This window comes from Glycine soja, chromosome 7, assembly GCF_004193775.1.
Source record: "Glycine soja cultivar W05 chromosome 7, ASM419377v2, whole genome shotgun sequence".
Classification (NCBI taxonomy): Eukaryota; Viridiplantae; Streptophyta; class Magnoliopsida; order Fabales; family Fabaceae; genus Glycine; species Glycine soja.
Window position 1 is genome coordinate 474,769 of NC_041008.1, and position 16,914 is coordinate 491,682.

Here is a 16,914-nt window from a genome sequence, read left to right on the forward strand (position 1 = left end):
GACCAAATAAGATGAGTTCATTTGTGTTCTTATTTGATCTGCAATTAATTAGAGGATTTATTTAAGCTCATGCCTAATTTAATTAAGACTGATAATATATGAGATAAGATTCAACACATTCAATTTGTTGATATAATATGTCAATCTTAACATATTATAAAGTATGCAACTATAATTAATATTTTATAGCATATCCATTAAACACAATGTTAAAAAAATTGTCATTCAAATTATGCCACCATATAAATACTTTTATTCTATGAAATAATAAAAAATGAAATATACTTTTGAATTCTTTTAAAACCATATATTTTTTTTCAACATTATTACTCGGAATATGTAAATCAAGTAAAATTAAATAATTTTAGTTTTTGTTTGAAAATATAGATAATGAGATAAAAATTTTAAAAATAAGTGTGAATAATCATATTGAATTATCAATAACTTTACCCATATATTGACCTATGTTTACAACAAAAAATTAAATAATGCTAGATTGGGCCAATCCTTGATCAAGACTTTCGTTGGGCTTAGGCTCAATGTTTGGGTCAAAATATTCTCCAGCCCAATGGAGACAAATAGGGTTTTTATTTATTTGTGAAAACAGATATGCAGAGAGGAGAGGGAGACGGTAGCAGATAAGCCTAAACACGAAACTCGCAAATTCCCTCAACACTGGAGTCGCTGGAAAATTCATTCTGGGACTCAGGTTACGTTTCTCCCTTCCTCAATATTCCATTTTTCTCATTCTAAGAAGGCACTGCATAATCTCAGTCATTATCTCACAATGCGATTCGGATCCTTAAATCGTTGCTTGGTTTGAACCAAACGATAAGCAGTGATATGATTATGATGTTGTGTATTTTTAATTATTTATTTGTTATCTGTTTCCGTCATATCTTTCAACTGTTAACCGTTAATTTAAATTCCCGTGGTTTTTCTTCTTGTTCTTATTGTTACTGCTATTTACTGTGTTGTTCAATCAGCTGAGCTGACCAAGCATGATTCAAAATGGTTGCATTGTATCCCAAGGGTGTGCCCCTCTGAATTCTAGGTCACGCAACCATGGCATACCTAGTACCTCTGCCTTTCGTTGCGCTTCTCTAATGCCTCCCAAGGTTGCCGTCTCTAACATCCGGAGCTTTTGGGGACATAATCTGGAATGTAAACCCTTGTTGCCAAGAGGTATATGACATGCTTTACTTATCCATTGATTCTTTCACTTTTTCATTGATTAATGTTTTGAATTATTGATGTTATGACTTATGAGCATGGTTGATGCTGCCATAATTGTGGTGAGTCAAAAAACTGTAGGACTGCAATTTAAAAGTATGAGTTCAAAATCTATTTACTTATATTGTCGATCAATCAGAAATCGTATTAGAGATGATTTTCATTATTCTAAAAGTCAACAAAAACTTGTCCTAAAATTATTTACTCGGCCTCAATGGCCTTGGTGTATCATTATAAAATGTGGTACTTTTAAATAGCACCTGATTGGGGGTATGATTATAATATAGAGATTTGTTTGTCGGGTTTTACTTTAGTCAACCCAATCTTTGCGATAAGTGTCCTAGATTTTTTTTCTTTTTCTAATTGAATTATTCGTACAATCTTTGTGGTAGGAATGACATTGTCAAACACGTTTGCTGTATCAAGCCTGCGTGTAAGGGAGGGTCAAAATCTTCTCTTTCGTGCTCTCCCTCTTTTACCCCGGTTGCGCAAGTCTAATATGGCCCCTCGGGCATCAAAGGATGTCCCAACTAGCTTCCGTTATCCTCCAATGACCAAGAAACCGCAATGGTGGTGGAGATCATTAGCATGCCTCCCTTACCTCATGCCTCTCCATGAGACATGGATGTATGCCGAGACAGCATACAATCTTCACCCATTTTTGGAATGCTTTGAATTCTATACTTACCCTTTTCTTATGGCCATTGGAAGCCTTCCTAGCTGGTTTCTCATGGCATACTTCTTTGTTGCATATCTTGGAATTGTGAGGAGAAAAGAGTGGCCTCATTTCTTCAGATTTCATGTTGTGATGGGAATGTTATTGGAGATTGCCCTGCAGGTTATAGGGACTGTGAGCCGCTGGATGCCGCTATCACTCTACTGGGGTAAACTGGGAATGCATTTTTGGACTGCTGTATCATTTGGTTATCTATTTACCGTCTTGGAGTCCATAAGGTGTGCTCTTGCCGGTATGTATGCTGACATTCCTTTCATCTGTGACGCAGCATATATCCAGATACCATATGATTAACAGGGCAGATGTAAGGAAGTTTAAGTTTACATTATGTATCACTTTTCGTTGTATCAGAATTTTTCTTGAGCAGAATTGAAGGATTACTAGTCTGTTAGTGATTATGCCCCAAAAAAAAAAAAGTGTTTGAGATTTCTCTTGCGTACATTTTGTTTATATGAATTGACTTTATCTGTAGTCTCAGGGTTCCTATATCTCTCTGTTTCCCTCCCGTTTGACATTCCCAACTGTCGATTTCTATTACAAATGCACTTTACCATGGACTTTATGTACAGATGGCTATTTTAAGCTTACCTATGAACTTGTTTAGTTTAATCCACAAAATTACTGTGAAATCTGAGATTGATAGGACTTTATCAATTAATAGTTTAGTTTGACATGATCTACTTTGGGGACAGAATAGAGATTATCTACTCTTGGTGTGATTCAAGATTTCAAGTTTTGTTCGGCCTCTTAGTAATCATCTTACCTGCTTTATATTTTCGGAAGATTGTGGATGGGAGTGGGCAATTTGTGCACACTCATCTTTTGGAATAACACCGTGCCTTATGCCTCATGTAGACCATCTGTTTTGCTGACATACTGCATTATCAATTTCTATAAGCTTAATTAGTTTCGTTATAATGAGATGGCCAACATTAGGAAGACTTGGATACAATACAAGGGCATTCCTAGATAATTGCAATCTAAAGCAAGAAGATAAAGATGAATTAAGGATAGTCTACTTTAGTCATTGTCACAAGGACACGATAGATGAAACAATAAAGGAAAAAGATGTTAATACTACCTGCATTTATGTCTAGGTTAACTATATTTAAAGGCAAATGCTAAAAAAAGTAAAGTAAAAATATTTTTTTATTGAGACAAAAAAGTATATTATTTATAATTTTTTTTATATTTTCATAATATTTTTTTTATAATTTTTTAAGGATAAATAGTTATTTTTGTCCCTTAATGTGTAATTCGCTGATAAATACGTCCCTGAAAGATGAAAATAGTGTAAAAAGTGTGACAAATATGTTCTGTCGTTAATTTTTGTCGATCACATAGAGTCATATTTGTTATAATTTTTTTTTTTACTTTTTGTTTTTTCACTTCGCTGAAAAAATACATCCTTAAAAGATGAAAATGTAAAATTTAATCATCATATAAAAAATACGATAAATATATCCAAACGGTAATAATGAATCCATGCTACAAAAATGTCATAAAGGAACCGGTCCAGCTCAATTGCCCTACACTGTGCTTCTTCCAACTAGTGAAACAGGTTGACTTTTAGAGGAGTTCCCAACAGCATCTCTATCTAAATGAGTGTGGCTCTCTAGTATTTTACTTTTACCTTAGAATAACAGACGCAAGATTATGTGTATTTTAGGGTGATGTTTAGTAATTGTGTGTTTGTTTGAGTAATATTGTATTTAGGGTAAGATTTAGTAATATGAGTGATGTTCAGACTGCTAATAAATAAGCTCCTTAGCAAATTACTTGTTATGGCAGTTGACAGGGAATTGTTTCTTTTCCCTTCTGCTTTAAGTTCTATTCTTCTATATTTGAGCATTGTAATCTTTGCACTGTGTTGTTGACTTGTTGATGTCAAAATTTGATTGATCAATTCGATTAATATTTGAAAAAATGCTACATGCTGTGAAAATATTTATATTATCACCTTGTCACAGGTTTAACGTATGTGATTGATAACATTTTTTTTTTACAATAACAAAGCATGGATTGAATTTTTTAAAATTCAAACACTTATTTAAACAGTGTATATTTAAAATTTATGCCCACACCGTTATTTTAAATTTGATTTAGATTTTTGAAACTGATTTAAATTGGTTTAAAACCAGTTTATGATTTAAAAATATTATATCTCGCTCATTTTTAATATTTTTTCTATCATATTAAGCTGAGAAAATTCTTAACCGTAATAATCCGTGATGTGAGGAGTCCGATTCCTGTTCAGTTACTCGAGAAGTCCAATAGGAAAAAGGAAGACTCATGTGATCTATGGGATCCACCAAAGATATTTTTCCATGATGTTAGATAAGACATATGCAGGTGACCTTTAGGTTTAGGTTATGACGTGTGCAGAGTTACAAAATGATGAATTGTTGTTTTGCTTGTGAGATAAAGGGGTTTATTGTAACTTAAGACTACAAGTATGTGTGCAAATTCAATTTTATTCTTTTCTCTCACTTACAAGTACTTTCATCCTTACTTTATCTAATATTTAATGAAATTTACTAATGTAGTGAATTAGGTATAACAAGGCATTGAATAAATAATTAAATATGGTGTACCAACCAAAAAAAACATAATATTTGAATTACCGTGACCTTAAAAGATACTTACCTATATCAACTTAATTATCGCGTTGAAATATCTGTGAGTAAATAATTATTGCTTTGTTAGTAAAAGCCCTCCCTAATATTTAAAAACTCAATTAAATTATTAAAAAAACAATTAAAGCAATTAGAACCAATGAAGTAAAGAAAAAGCAATTAGAACCTAAAACCAAAATTACACCATCCATAAAAACAATAAATACAATTAAGCCGTCTTTACTTGAAATCCTGCTATTGTGATTGCTATCTATCTTATGTTAGTTATCAAGAATCAAGAATGTCAACCTTCCATTTTCCACGGAACACATCTGATTCATTAATTTATTCTCATTGTTAAAAATACTTTACATTTGTCTCGCGGAACATTTGAGTCATCGATCATTAATTTCATCTTACTTACTTGTCGTCCAACATTATAAATACGTTACATTTCTTAATTTTGAAAGCCGTGGAATCTATTCCATATGAAAATGATTTCAGGGTTGAAAAGGTTGTTCAGCAGAAGCTAGAAGGTGAAGGGTAGGCTAGGGTAGTGTTGATGCGTAAGAATGTGCTTGACTTTAACAGTTTAACGAGTGTGGAAGGGATTATTGGCACTGGTAAATATCTAATTGGCTCAGCAGTTGATGGGGTTACATCCTTAAGGGGTAAATCTGTGTCTCCAGTTGATTAGTGCTACCAAGGCTGATGGTTAGCTTTCTCTCTCTGTCTTAATCCTTTGTGTACTTTGTAAGACGTACAGAAATACCCAACTAGATCTTATGTTTAGTTTAATTAATTAGCCTAATCTGATTTAGAATGGACTGAGTTATATTCACTAAGCTTAATCCAGTCCTTTGAGTATTTAATTTGTGTTTTACACGCACACAAATCCTCAACCGGCTACACAGACACATATATTGAGTTAAGTGCATTGACAACTTCAAGAGGATGCATCATGGGTGATTGATTTTTACCAAATATTTACTAAAGTGGGATTATTTGAAACGATGTAATATTTATGAATATTATCGGTAAAGGGTACGTAGAAGAGTACAATCTATTAAGGAGCATATATTGTATTACATTTAACCGTGTTATTCTATTCTACTGCTAAGAAATAACTACTGACAATCTATTTATCCGCCAGAAACTTACCACCAATACTGTGACAAAACGGTTAGAAAATAATAGATAATATCATACTAGGGTTATGACAAAACTGTTAGAAAATGAAAATTTAAAACTGTCAAATTAAAAAATGACTGCCATAAATTTAAAACAAAGCCATTTTGGTAAATAGTCGGGGGAAATTACCACATTCATTAAACATCCATGCATCACCTCCAAACTTCAAGTAATTTGTGCACTTGGGCTCGTGTATTGCATTATTGACCAATTTAGTGATGTTTTTACTTACTATTCATTAAAATGATTTGGTTTTAAAACAAACTACTGGCATGAGGGACTTTTATTTTACAAAAATCATTTAGTTTAGTTCTAAAATTACCAAACTAGTATACTCTAAAGAAATTACTTGCAGGGTGTAAATTAATTAACTTCCTAAAAGTTGATTTTACTGTTGTAAAACCAAATTTTTGAAGTTTATAATTGCCAAAAAATTTATGGTCGTTTAGAATCATCAAAAAGTTGTAGAAGTCACCAAAAGTTGTTTTACAAAAACAAATAAAGTTTCAAGAAGTCGATTTACACCTTGCATGTATTTCTTTTTAACTACACATTTTTTGTAAAAAAAAAAAAAAAACTCTGGCATGCATGGAGTTGTTTTGACTTATATTAATTGGCAGTCATATTCTGACAGTTTTAAAATTGCCAGAAATTATGATTTTTGACGGTTCTTATCACAATATTATATGCTATTACATGTAATTTTTCTCATAGTACTAGTGGTTAATTTTCAGTTAAAACGGCCAGAAAACGACAACAGTACGTTTAAAACAACTCCATGTTAATAATTTGTTTCAAAACAAACTCATTGCAGCAAATAATTGGTAAAAGACACTAGATTTTTTATTTTTTTTTATCAACAACACTACTAGATTGATCAACCACGTACCCCTCGTGTCTAACTGTTCGTGATTACCCTAAGATAAAATCGACCACCTTGAAAAAAAAATTGTTAACGTATGTTAGAAACTTAGAATGAAAGGATTATTTAAAAAATATTAAATACCTTTAAATTATTTTAAAAAAATCACATATTGATAATTAAACAAAGTGAAGCCTTATATATATATATATATATATATATATATCAATTAAATTGAAATTATATGGCTCAGTAAAAAGAGTTGTGATATAAAAATAAATAATATATTTACCAATCACATAATTTTTTTAATCTTATCTAATTACAAATTAGCATTTAAAATTAATAATGTAAAAACTTTTACACTTGCATGATATGTTTATTAATTAAAATCTTACCATTAAGAATATTTTCCTCAATCACAGAATTTTTTTTAATAATTATGATTTTTTTTGTAGCAAATGGAAATGGGATAATCGGAACGAAGGCCTATTTGGAAGGTATTATTACGACAATACCAACTTTGGGAGCAGGCAAATCTGCATTTGATATTAATTTTAAATGGGACAGTGATATGAGAATTCCTGGAGCATTTTTAATTAAAAATCATTTGCAAGTTGAGTTCTTCCTACTGAGTTTGACTCTTGAAGACATTCCTAATAAGGAACGATGCACTTTGTTTGAAACTCATGGGTTTACACTTCTACAAAATACTAAAAGGATCGAATTTTCTTTGCCAACGAGGTAAACTGTTTACTCCTAGCAAAGTATCCACTTGTTATAAAATAAAAATATTAAATATTAATTACTTTTCAAATGTTTCAAAAACAATTCAAGGTTTTTAATCATCTACTCCACTCTACCTAGTTATATTACTTCCATCAGAAGAATTTTTAAGAAATTTGTTTGTTTCTTTTTTAAAAACTTTTCTTCAATTTTTTTGTATTAATTACTTTTTTACTAAAATATTTTTATTTTTTATTTTATCATTTTTATAGTTAATAAACAATAAATACAATAAATTAATATGAAAAACTTATCCTCTCTTGTGCGAATAGGAGGAGATGATTAAAACAAATCAATTAATTAGATGAAAAGAATGAAATAAAGTTAATCAATTTTCTTGACTTTTGTAAATTAAACTAGTTAAAAAAATTCCCTTATATGTAAACGTTAACGTAATTGAACCTAATTAATTGATGTTCAATTAGGTTTTAAATAATAAGTACAAGATATGCAATCAATTTTAATGTGAATTAAATGAGGAGTATTAAATAATATTTTATATATTTCAATCAATTTAATATAATTTAATGTTAAAAATAACATAAGTTTAAAATTAAGAAGTGTACACCAGTATGTAAAGAAAAACTAAATTTAAATTATTTATATATTTAATTTCTTAAATTGTGATAAAAAAATATAATTTAAAGCAAACATATTAACATATGAATTAAACTATTTCATGAGATAAATATTTATTTTTACATACTTAAAATTTATAATTTAGCTACGTCAAAAAAATTATAATCAGTAAACATTTTTTTCAGATATATTCTCAAATTTTTTTATATTTTACAAAGAGTTTTTCAGTTTGTGAGAAAATTTTAAATTGTCATTTAGCGACCGAATATATTTTCAGTCGCTATAATCACTAATTTGTCGCTGTTGACACTTGGTGTAATTTGTAAGTGTATTTAACACCGAATATATCAGTTGTTAAATGACCATAAACTCTAGAGACGGACTTTAGTGAGGACTAATTTGCTACAAAGTATTATCGGTCGCCAGATCGGCCTCTGCCTTTCTATATTGAGAAAGCTGTTTTGGATTTTTCTTGCAGTGACTTCCAAGGCTATCCGCTTTCCAGGCCCCTGCACTTTTCACTCTTCTTCAAATTCATTTTTATTTGAATATTTGCTTTTCATGAAGTGACAAATTTCACATTCCTAGCATACACCTGATATATCTTCTTACGATTTTAATATTAATTGAACAGTGATTTATTTTTTCAATTTATTATTTTTAATATCTTTAGTTATAGCTCAAATTTTTTTAATTTTTTTTATCAATAATTAAAAAATATCATAACATAAATCTAAAATATAATTTATATATTAAAAAATATTTATGTGTCACAAATTATAATAATAATAATAATAATATAATTTATTAAGAATTATAAATTTTAGTTGTATGAAATAAACATTTTTTAAATGAACAGGCTAAAATAATGAAAATTAAATAAATATATTACAGGCACACGTTCCAAGTAAAACACCAGGTCCACTAGTCACGTATAGAGAAGCAGAATTGCAAAGTTTAAGAGGAAATGGAACTGGGGAGCGCAAGGAATGAGACAGAGTTTATGATTGTGATGTTTACAATGATTTGGGCTATCCCCACAGTAATGAAAGGTTGAGTTATTGCTCGCCCAGTTCTTGGAGGATCTATCTCGCTACCTTACCCTCGTAGGGGGAAAACCAACAAAGAAAGGTTGCACTTCTATTTCTTAAACATAACTCAATTTAACTTACAAAAATTTTATTAACAAATTAAGGATGTTTGTATCTACATAAGCCAATGTCGTCTTCAATGCTTAACAAATTTTGCAATTTGTAGTTTTTGTTGATGTAATTTGTTTCTTGACAGATTCCAACAGCGAAAGACCCGGCAAAGTTTATGTTCCAAGAGATGAAAATTTCGGTGACTTCCTTATTTATGGGATAAAATCTTTATCTCGAAAAGTCCTACCTGCACTCAAATCTGTGTTTGATATAAAATTCACACCGAATGAGTTTGATATCTTCGAAGAAGTGCAATTAAGCTGCCTGCAGAAATACTCAGCAAAATTAGTCCCTTACCTGTGCTCAAGGAAATCTTCCGTACTGATGGTGAAATCAATGTCCTCACAGTTTTCAATACCTCATTTAATTAAAGGTATATTAATTATATATAAAGATTTATATATTTTTAAAGTTTGACGTACGATATTAAATAAAAAAAAGTGTAAGGGAATTTGTAATAATTCATACCCACTCAACAAAAACTAGATTTTCTTAACGAATTTTATTATTTACAACTGAACTAGATTTCTTTGATGAATTTTATATTTCATATAAATATAAGAGGAATAAAATATTAATCATTAAATTTTATAAAAATTATGAAAATTAAAACACAAAAGTTGTGCGAGCTTTTAAAAAGTTGTAATAAAATATATAGCAACGCCAAGAATTTAATGCATTTGTTGAATTATGCATGTAATCCAACTTGACAATTATTTTCTTTATTATTTAATTTGGAACAGTTAATAAATCTGCATGGATGACTGATGAGGAATTTGCAAGAGAAATGATTGCTGGTGTAAACCCTTGCGTGATTCGCCTTCTACAAGTAAGTCCCAAACGTTATGTTCTTTAGTTGTCTGTCATCTTTCCTAATGATATTCTTTAACGAATGATAGGAGTTCCCACCACAAAGCAAGTTGGATCCCTCAGTCTATGGTGATCAAACAAGTAAACTGACTGAAGAACACTTGGAGATTAACCTTGAAGGGCTCATGGTAGATAAGGCAATGATGGATGTGTTTCACTTCAATAAAATACTATGAGAATTTTTGCATTCATAAATGCTCACAACACATTTCCAAATATACTCTTCAATTCTACACAACACTTCTCATTATTAATTAAAATTTATTAAGACTTATAAAAATAATAAGACTACCAACGGGCGTTGGGTTTAGAAAAAGAGGTTAGTCACTCATAACGTGACGAACTGAGATTCCAATTTTCCCTAAAAAGTATGTCTACCTATTTAGTATTTGACAATGTTCCAACCAAGATTGTCTTGGAAATGGTAGGAAAAATGTACTTGATTTTGTTAGCCATAATATATTTGAGTCCTAGCAAAGAGTGTTTACAGAACATGTTAGCATTTTCCTTTTTGCTCAACTACTTTATTAAGCCATATTATCTGTTATTTGAATCCATGAAACTCGATTGTATTTGTGGAACAGGCAATTGAAGGTCAGAGACTATTCATATTAGATCACCATGACGTATTTATGCCATTTTTGACAAGGTTAAACGAATCCAAATCAACAAAGGCTTATGCCACGAGGACAATCCTTTTCTTGAAAGATGATGGGACCTTAAAGCCATTGGCCATTGAATTAAGTTTGCCATATTCAGGTGGACAACAGCTTGGTGCTGATAGCAGAGTCATCTTGCCTGCAAACCAAGGTGTTGAAAGTACAATTTGGCTATTGGCTAAGGCTTATGTTGTTGTGAATGATTCATGCTATCATCAGCTAATAAGCCACTGGTCAGAACGTACTCTTTCACTATGAGATCATTACAAACAATTTTAAAATATGTGTATGTAGTGATTCTTAATTCACTTTTTTTATATGGAGTGTCTCAGGTTGAATACTCATGCTGTGATTGAGCCATTTGTCATAGCAACAAATAGGAATCTGAGTGTTCTTCACCCTGTTTATAATTAAACTTCTATTTCCTCACTATCGTGACACAATGAATATCAATGCACTTGCTAGACAATCACTTATTAATGCTGATGGCACTATAGAGCAATCTTTTTTAGGTGGCAAGTATGCCATGGAGATTTCTTCGGCAGCTTACAAAAATTGGGTGTTCCCTGACCAAGCATTACCAACTGATCTTATCAAGAGGTAATTTATATGAACATGAACTGCGTATATGGTTTTATATCTGATAAAGGTTTTAAATTGTGATTGTAATTACAGTTTCATCGCAATCCTCGATATCGTGGACAAATATCAAGGATTGCAGCCACAATTACAATTTTGTGGTGATTGCAGGAATCCCTAAAACCTTGATATCGTAGTCGAAATCAGGGCCGCTGACTATTTTTTAAACCTTGTACCTCACCCATTCATAGTTCTTGAGGGAGCTTTATGAACTTGAAGCATGGAAATTCCCAGGCTTTGTTACCTTTTATTAAAAAGTCAAATTTTTATTTTGTAAAAATGAGAGCCACAAGTGTTCATTTCTTGACCACTTGAGTTTTGATATTAAGGCATGTCAAAAACTAAAGTAACATATTTCTTAATTGTAAAAACACATAATTTCTCTTTGATGACAACCAAAGTTGTATAAGATAAATACTTTCACTATTATTAGTAATTAATAACATTTTTTTTTATTTTGCATGGATTAAGAGGAATGGCTATTAAGGATTCATCTTCTCCCAATGGCCTTCGTCTTGTGATAGAGGACTACCCTTATGCTGTTGATGGATTAGAGATATGGAATGCTATCAAGACATGGGTCCATGACTATGTCTCCTTGTACTATGCCACCGATGATGCAATTGAAGAAGACCATGAACTTCAAGCATGGTGGAAAGAAGTTGTTGAGAAGGGTCATGGTGACTTAAAAGATGAGCCATGGCGGCCAAAATTATTACATACTCGTGAAGAGTTGATTCAATCTTGTAGAACTATTATATGGATTGCTTCGGCCCTTCATGCAGCAGTTAATTTTGGACAATATCCTTATGGTGGTTTTATCCTCAATCGTCCAACTCTTAGCAGAAGATTGATTCCAGAAAAAGGGACTGCAGAATACGATGAGATGGTGAATAGTCATCAAAAGGCTGATTTGAAAACAATTACGCCAAACCTTTCAGTGATAGAGATATTGTCAAGGCATGCTTCTGATGAGTTCTACCTTGGACAGAGGGACAATCCAAATTGGACCCCTAATCCAAGGGCAATAGAAGCCTTTAAAAAGTTTGGAAATAAACTAGCAGAGATTGAGACGAAAATCTCAGAAAGGAACCATGATCCAAATCTTAGAAATCGAACTGGACCAGCCAAATTGCCCTACACTGTGCTTCTTCCTACCAGTGAACCAGGGTTGACTTTTAGAGGAATTCCTAACAGTATCTCTATCAAAAGGTGTGAGTGGCGGCTTCCTTTAGTATTGTACTTGCATCTTTCAATAACAAATGCATGCTTATGTGCATACATCACTGTGTGTTTGTTTAAATAATGTTAATATGGATTGCTTTTCCATGCGGCTGGTAAACCCTAATAAGTATAAGCTCATCAGCAGATTTCCTGTTATGACAGGGAATTCTTTTTATTTGAGCTTTGAGTTGTATTTTGTTCGAAACTTATTATTATAATTATTTACTTTTTCTTCTATTTCATTTTTATTCCTTTACTCCTTGGATTTACAGATATTGTTCTATTACAACAAAAAATTATTGTTATTGTTTAAGACTCATAGTTTATAAACACTTTCTTGCATTAACATTAATCTACCATACATCTTTTAAGATTAAAACTATGAGGCCACACAAGCACTAAAAGTAAAAAACAAATAACATTTTGAATATGATTACATTTACGTTACACCAGATTGAACTCTTTCTTATTATTTCTCATTACGTTATATATCATATACTATGTATTATATATGTCACTTTTTTTTTCTCTTTTTCTTTTCATCATATACACCCCAAAAATGGAGTGTAATTCACCTTAATTTTTCCATTGTTGTATATTGCTCAAAAATGGAGTGTAATTCACCTTAATTTTTCCAACGACAGCATATAGAGTGTCGTTTACTTAAAATCTTCAAGTACAGAGGTCGGCAGACAGTTCGGACTAATTATATGGGTTGGATTTTTGTGTGTGGAGGTGGGCATGAAACAATGATTTGTAGATATTTTTTTAAATGAATTTAAATATATTGATAATTGATGTATTGTGATTTAATAATAAATTGTGTTATATATATACATAATAAGATTACCATTTAATTATTTATAAATTAAAAGTGATCTCTATATATATTGTTAATTATATAAATTTTTATATTAAAATTAAACTCTTTTGAAATAATAATGAAATAAAAATAGACTATTAATAAAATATGAACTACCTTAAAAGAATGGGCAGATGTCTAGTCATCAGCATCTAGATTGAAAGCATGAGATGTAGAATGCAGAAAAATGAAATGATATTTTACTATATTTTATTATTTTTACATTAATAAAATAACAATAGAATAAAAAAATAGTAAGCAAATTACACTAAGACTCTATGAGGTAATTACACAAATATTTCCTGTTTGTTTTAATCATTACTTTTGTTTCCATTGTAGGAGATGTTAATATAAGATTTAAGAGATATTCACGGTAATATTTTCAAATATATAAGAAATACAATTAGTGTAGTATTTTTAAACTTAAAGGGAGATCGATAAGTGTAGGAAAACAAAAAAAAAGTAGAATTATGTATAATTACATAACATTTTAGAAGATGTTACTGTAATTTGCTCAATAATTGTTATAGTTGTTTTGATAAATTTCTTTATAAATATTTATAAGAAAAGAAAAATAAATAAAATGAATTAAACTTTCACTTGTCTAAAAGTTAAGGTTTACAAATTGATTTAAACTTGTGAAAAACTCAAATACATTTTTTTATTTTTTTTCTTCTATTTGCATTGTTTATAAATAAATTTACTTAAACAGATCTTTTGATGTGAAAGATTGTCACACTTTTTTAATTCCAGACCAGGTAATTTGTTTAGGTGAAAAAATACAACATTCTGAACCGGATAAATAAGGATTTAATTGAAAGTTTAACTTGGTTGAACAACTTCTATTCACACTGAGAGGGAGAGAGAGACAAAAATCTTTTATTTTTTTATATATATAATATTTTTTATGACAAATGTCAGTAGTTCGTTACTTTTTATTAGCCTATATATGAAGAGATTTTTTTCGACCATTAGGTTAATTTTATAATTTTTTTTATATGATAAGGTGGCATCTAGTAAGAACGATATACCACTCTCTCGTTTTTTCTTTATATGAGCTGATTATTATTCATTATTTCCCCTAGTTATATTTTTTAATGCATTTACTGCATTAGTGTTGTTTTTGCTAATAATCGTTTGTTATAATTACAGTGTATTAAAATTAAACTATTATTTTAATTTTTCATAATTAAGTTATACTCAGCCTAGTGCGAGGAACACATGTGCACCCTTATTTATTTATTTTTATACGAGAACACTTGTGCATCTTTTAGCTTTGAACGTGGGAAAGACAGACGTATAAAACAAAGTTTTATTTAAAGAATTTTGTTAGATGCTGACCTAATAATATTAAATAAAATAATTTAATTACCTCTTAAAATATTATATGTTTAATAGTTATTCTAAAGAATATTAAATATTTTGTTTCAAACAAATTAGTAATTTAAATTTTTATTTGATTCTTTAACTATTTTTTCAATTTAATTATTTAATTAACTTATATTTTTATATGAGATTTACCTTTTCATTTATTATAACTGAGTTCTCTCATATAGAGAACTAGATTATTTCACTTCTCTCCATCTCTCTCTTTCTCTTCTCTCTCCTACCACCACCAACAAGTTTTTGTTCATAATTCTTCCACTGTCTTCTTAATCATATAGCCTCTAATTAAGTTTATTTTTTTTTTATTAAGCCTTTGTCTCCTATATTCCTAATATTATCACGTTTAAACATTCATGATATCCTCTGGTAAAACTTTTAGTAATATGGATTATATATATCATTAAAATATATTAACAATATTTATTTATATTTAGCAATTTTTTAAAAAAATTGTCGAAATTTTTTAGCAGCATTTTTATTAAATGTTAAGATAAAAAAAAATATTACTAAAGGTATATGTGATAGTGAGAAATGAAAAAAAGATAAATAAATAAATGAAAATAAGAAAAAATAACTAGTGGTCTCATTTTTTTTTTCTTCTTTCTCATTTTTTCTATATCAACCACATTCATCTTTTTATTTATTTCTTCTCCGTTCTATTGCTCCTTTACCAAAAAAAAGGTTATAGACACGGGCTTAATAATTTTTTTACCATAGGTATAGAAATTAAATTAATACTATTTTTTTAGTATGGTTTAGCCTACTTTTAAGGACCAAATTGCGCACGCGTGATATAATATTGCATAAGGTTCTTTAAATAATATTATCTTGGTAACGGTGCCGGTCATATTAATGCGTTATTGGTTTAATCAATGAGAGAGACCAATTTGATAGAAATTGAAAACATTCTTTTGGTGTGCTCGATGCTCTAAGACCAACTCTAACTCCAACTACAAGCGGGACTTGGTTTATTTTTTAGTTAAGAATCTGATCTTATATAGATTTATATGTGAGCTGGCATTTACGTGTATGAATGATTTATATATCATTTTTTGCAATTAATAATATTTTCTTGCTATTAGATTCGATAAAACGTCATTTTTGCTTGGCACGTGATGGCTTTCCTATTTGTTGTTGGTATGTGAGTTAATCTGCGGGCAGTGAGCTACCCTTTTTTTTTCTGTCCTCTAGGTTTTTTTTAACTTATTGTTATAAATATTGGTGTAATTTTTAATGAATAAACAATAATTTTGGTCTCCAAAAATATAATTGTAATTTACAGTCACTTAGGTTTATGAAAATATTAAAATTTCAAAAAATCCCTTTAAATTATTATTTGTTTGTTACTTTAATTTTGTAAAAAAAAATTAATTTAAATTAATGTTTGTGCTTACATGATATATTATCTGTCTGCCTTTGAAAATTAAGATGATTAAAATATAATCATACAAAAAGATTAATTTGTTTAGTTTGAATTTAAGATTATATTCAAATCAAATCACTTATAATTTTTATGTGGTTCGAATGACTTTTTAATTAAAAATCAAACAAATTATACATCACAAACACTCTTAAATGATAAGTGATAATTCAATTATTGTTGTTTTAGTGTCTGACTAGATTATCACATGTACATTGTTAAGAACTAAAAATTAAATTTTAAAACTCAATTAACTCTAAATAGTATTATAAAAATCAAAACAGACGTAGTAAATTGATATAATGATAGTATAAATAAAAATACTAATAATTGAAGTATGTCAATAAACAAAAATAATAGTGAAATATTTATTGACAGAAATGAAAGTGTCATAGTTTAGATATATGTTTGAGTGTCCGTTGCAAATAAATATTGATGACAAAATAAAGTTTTCAAAATCATCTCCACCATTCTTTTTGTGTTCAATTTGCCATGAAGCATTGGATCGTATCTTTAAATTCGTGCACAAGTTTAACTGAAAACTTGCCCTGAATCTAACACATGTATATATGAAATAATAATATGTAAAACTTAAACTTTTTAGTGTCGTAACTTTTTGTAGATTAGACAATGAAACCGTGTAAGTGATT

The 16,914-nt window shown here is 29.6% G+C and overlaps 1 protein-coding gene and 1 pseudogene across 1 annotated transcript; both read left to right on the forward strand.

The window, feature by feature from the left end:
• Positions 1-600: 600 nt before the first annotated feature.
• On the forward strand, positions 601-2,522 carry LOC114417912 (protein TIC 20, chloroplastic-like). Its single transcript, XM_028382969.1, has 3 exons — positions 601-709; positions 987-1,185; positions 1,626-2,522. Exons 2-3 carry the CDS (start codon positions 1,002-1,004, stop codon positions 2,261-2,263), a joined length of 822 nt encoding a protein of 273 aa, XP_028238770.1. The 5' UTR covers positions 601-709; positions 987-1,001; the 3' UTR covers positions 2,264-2,522.
• Positions 2,523-3,446: 924 nt separating this feature from the next.
• Positions 3,447-13,807, forward strand: LOC114419178 (annotated as a pseudogene).
• The last annotated feature ends 3,107 nt before the right edge of the window (positions 13,808-16,914 follow it).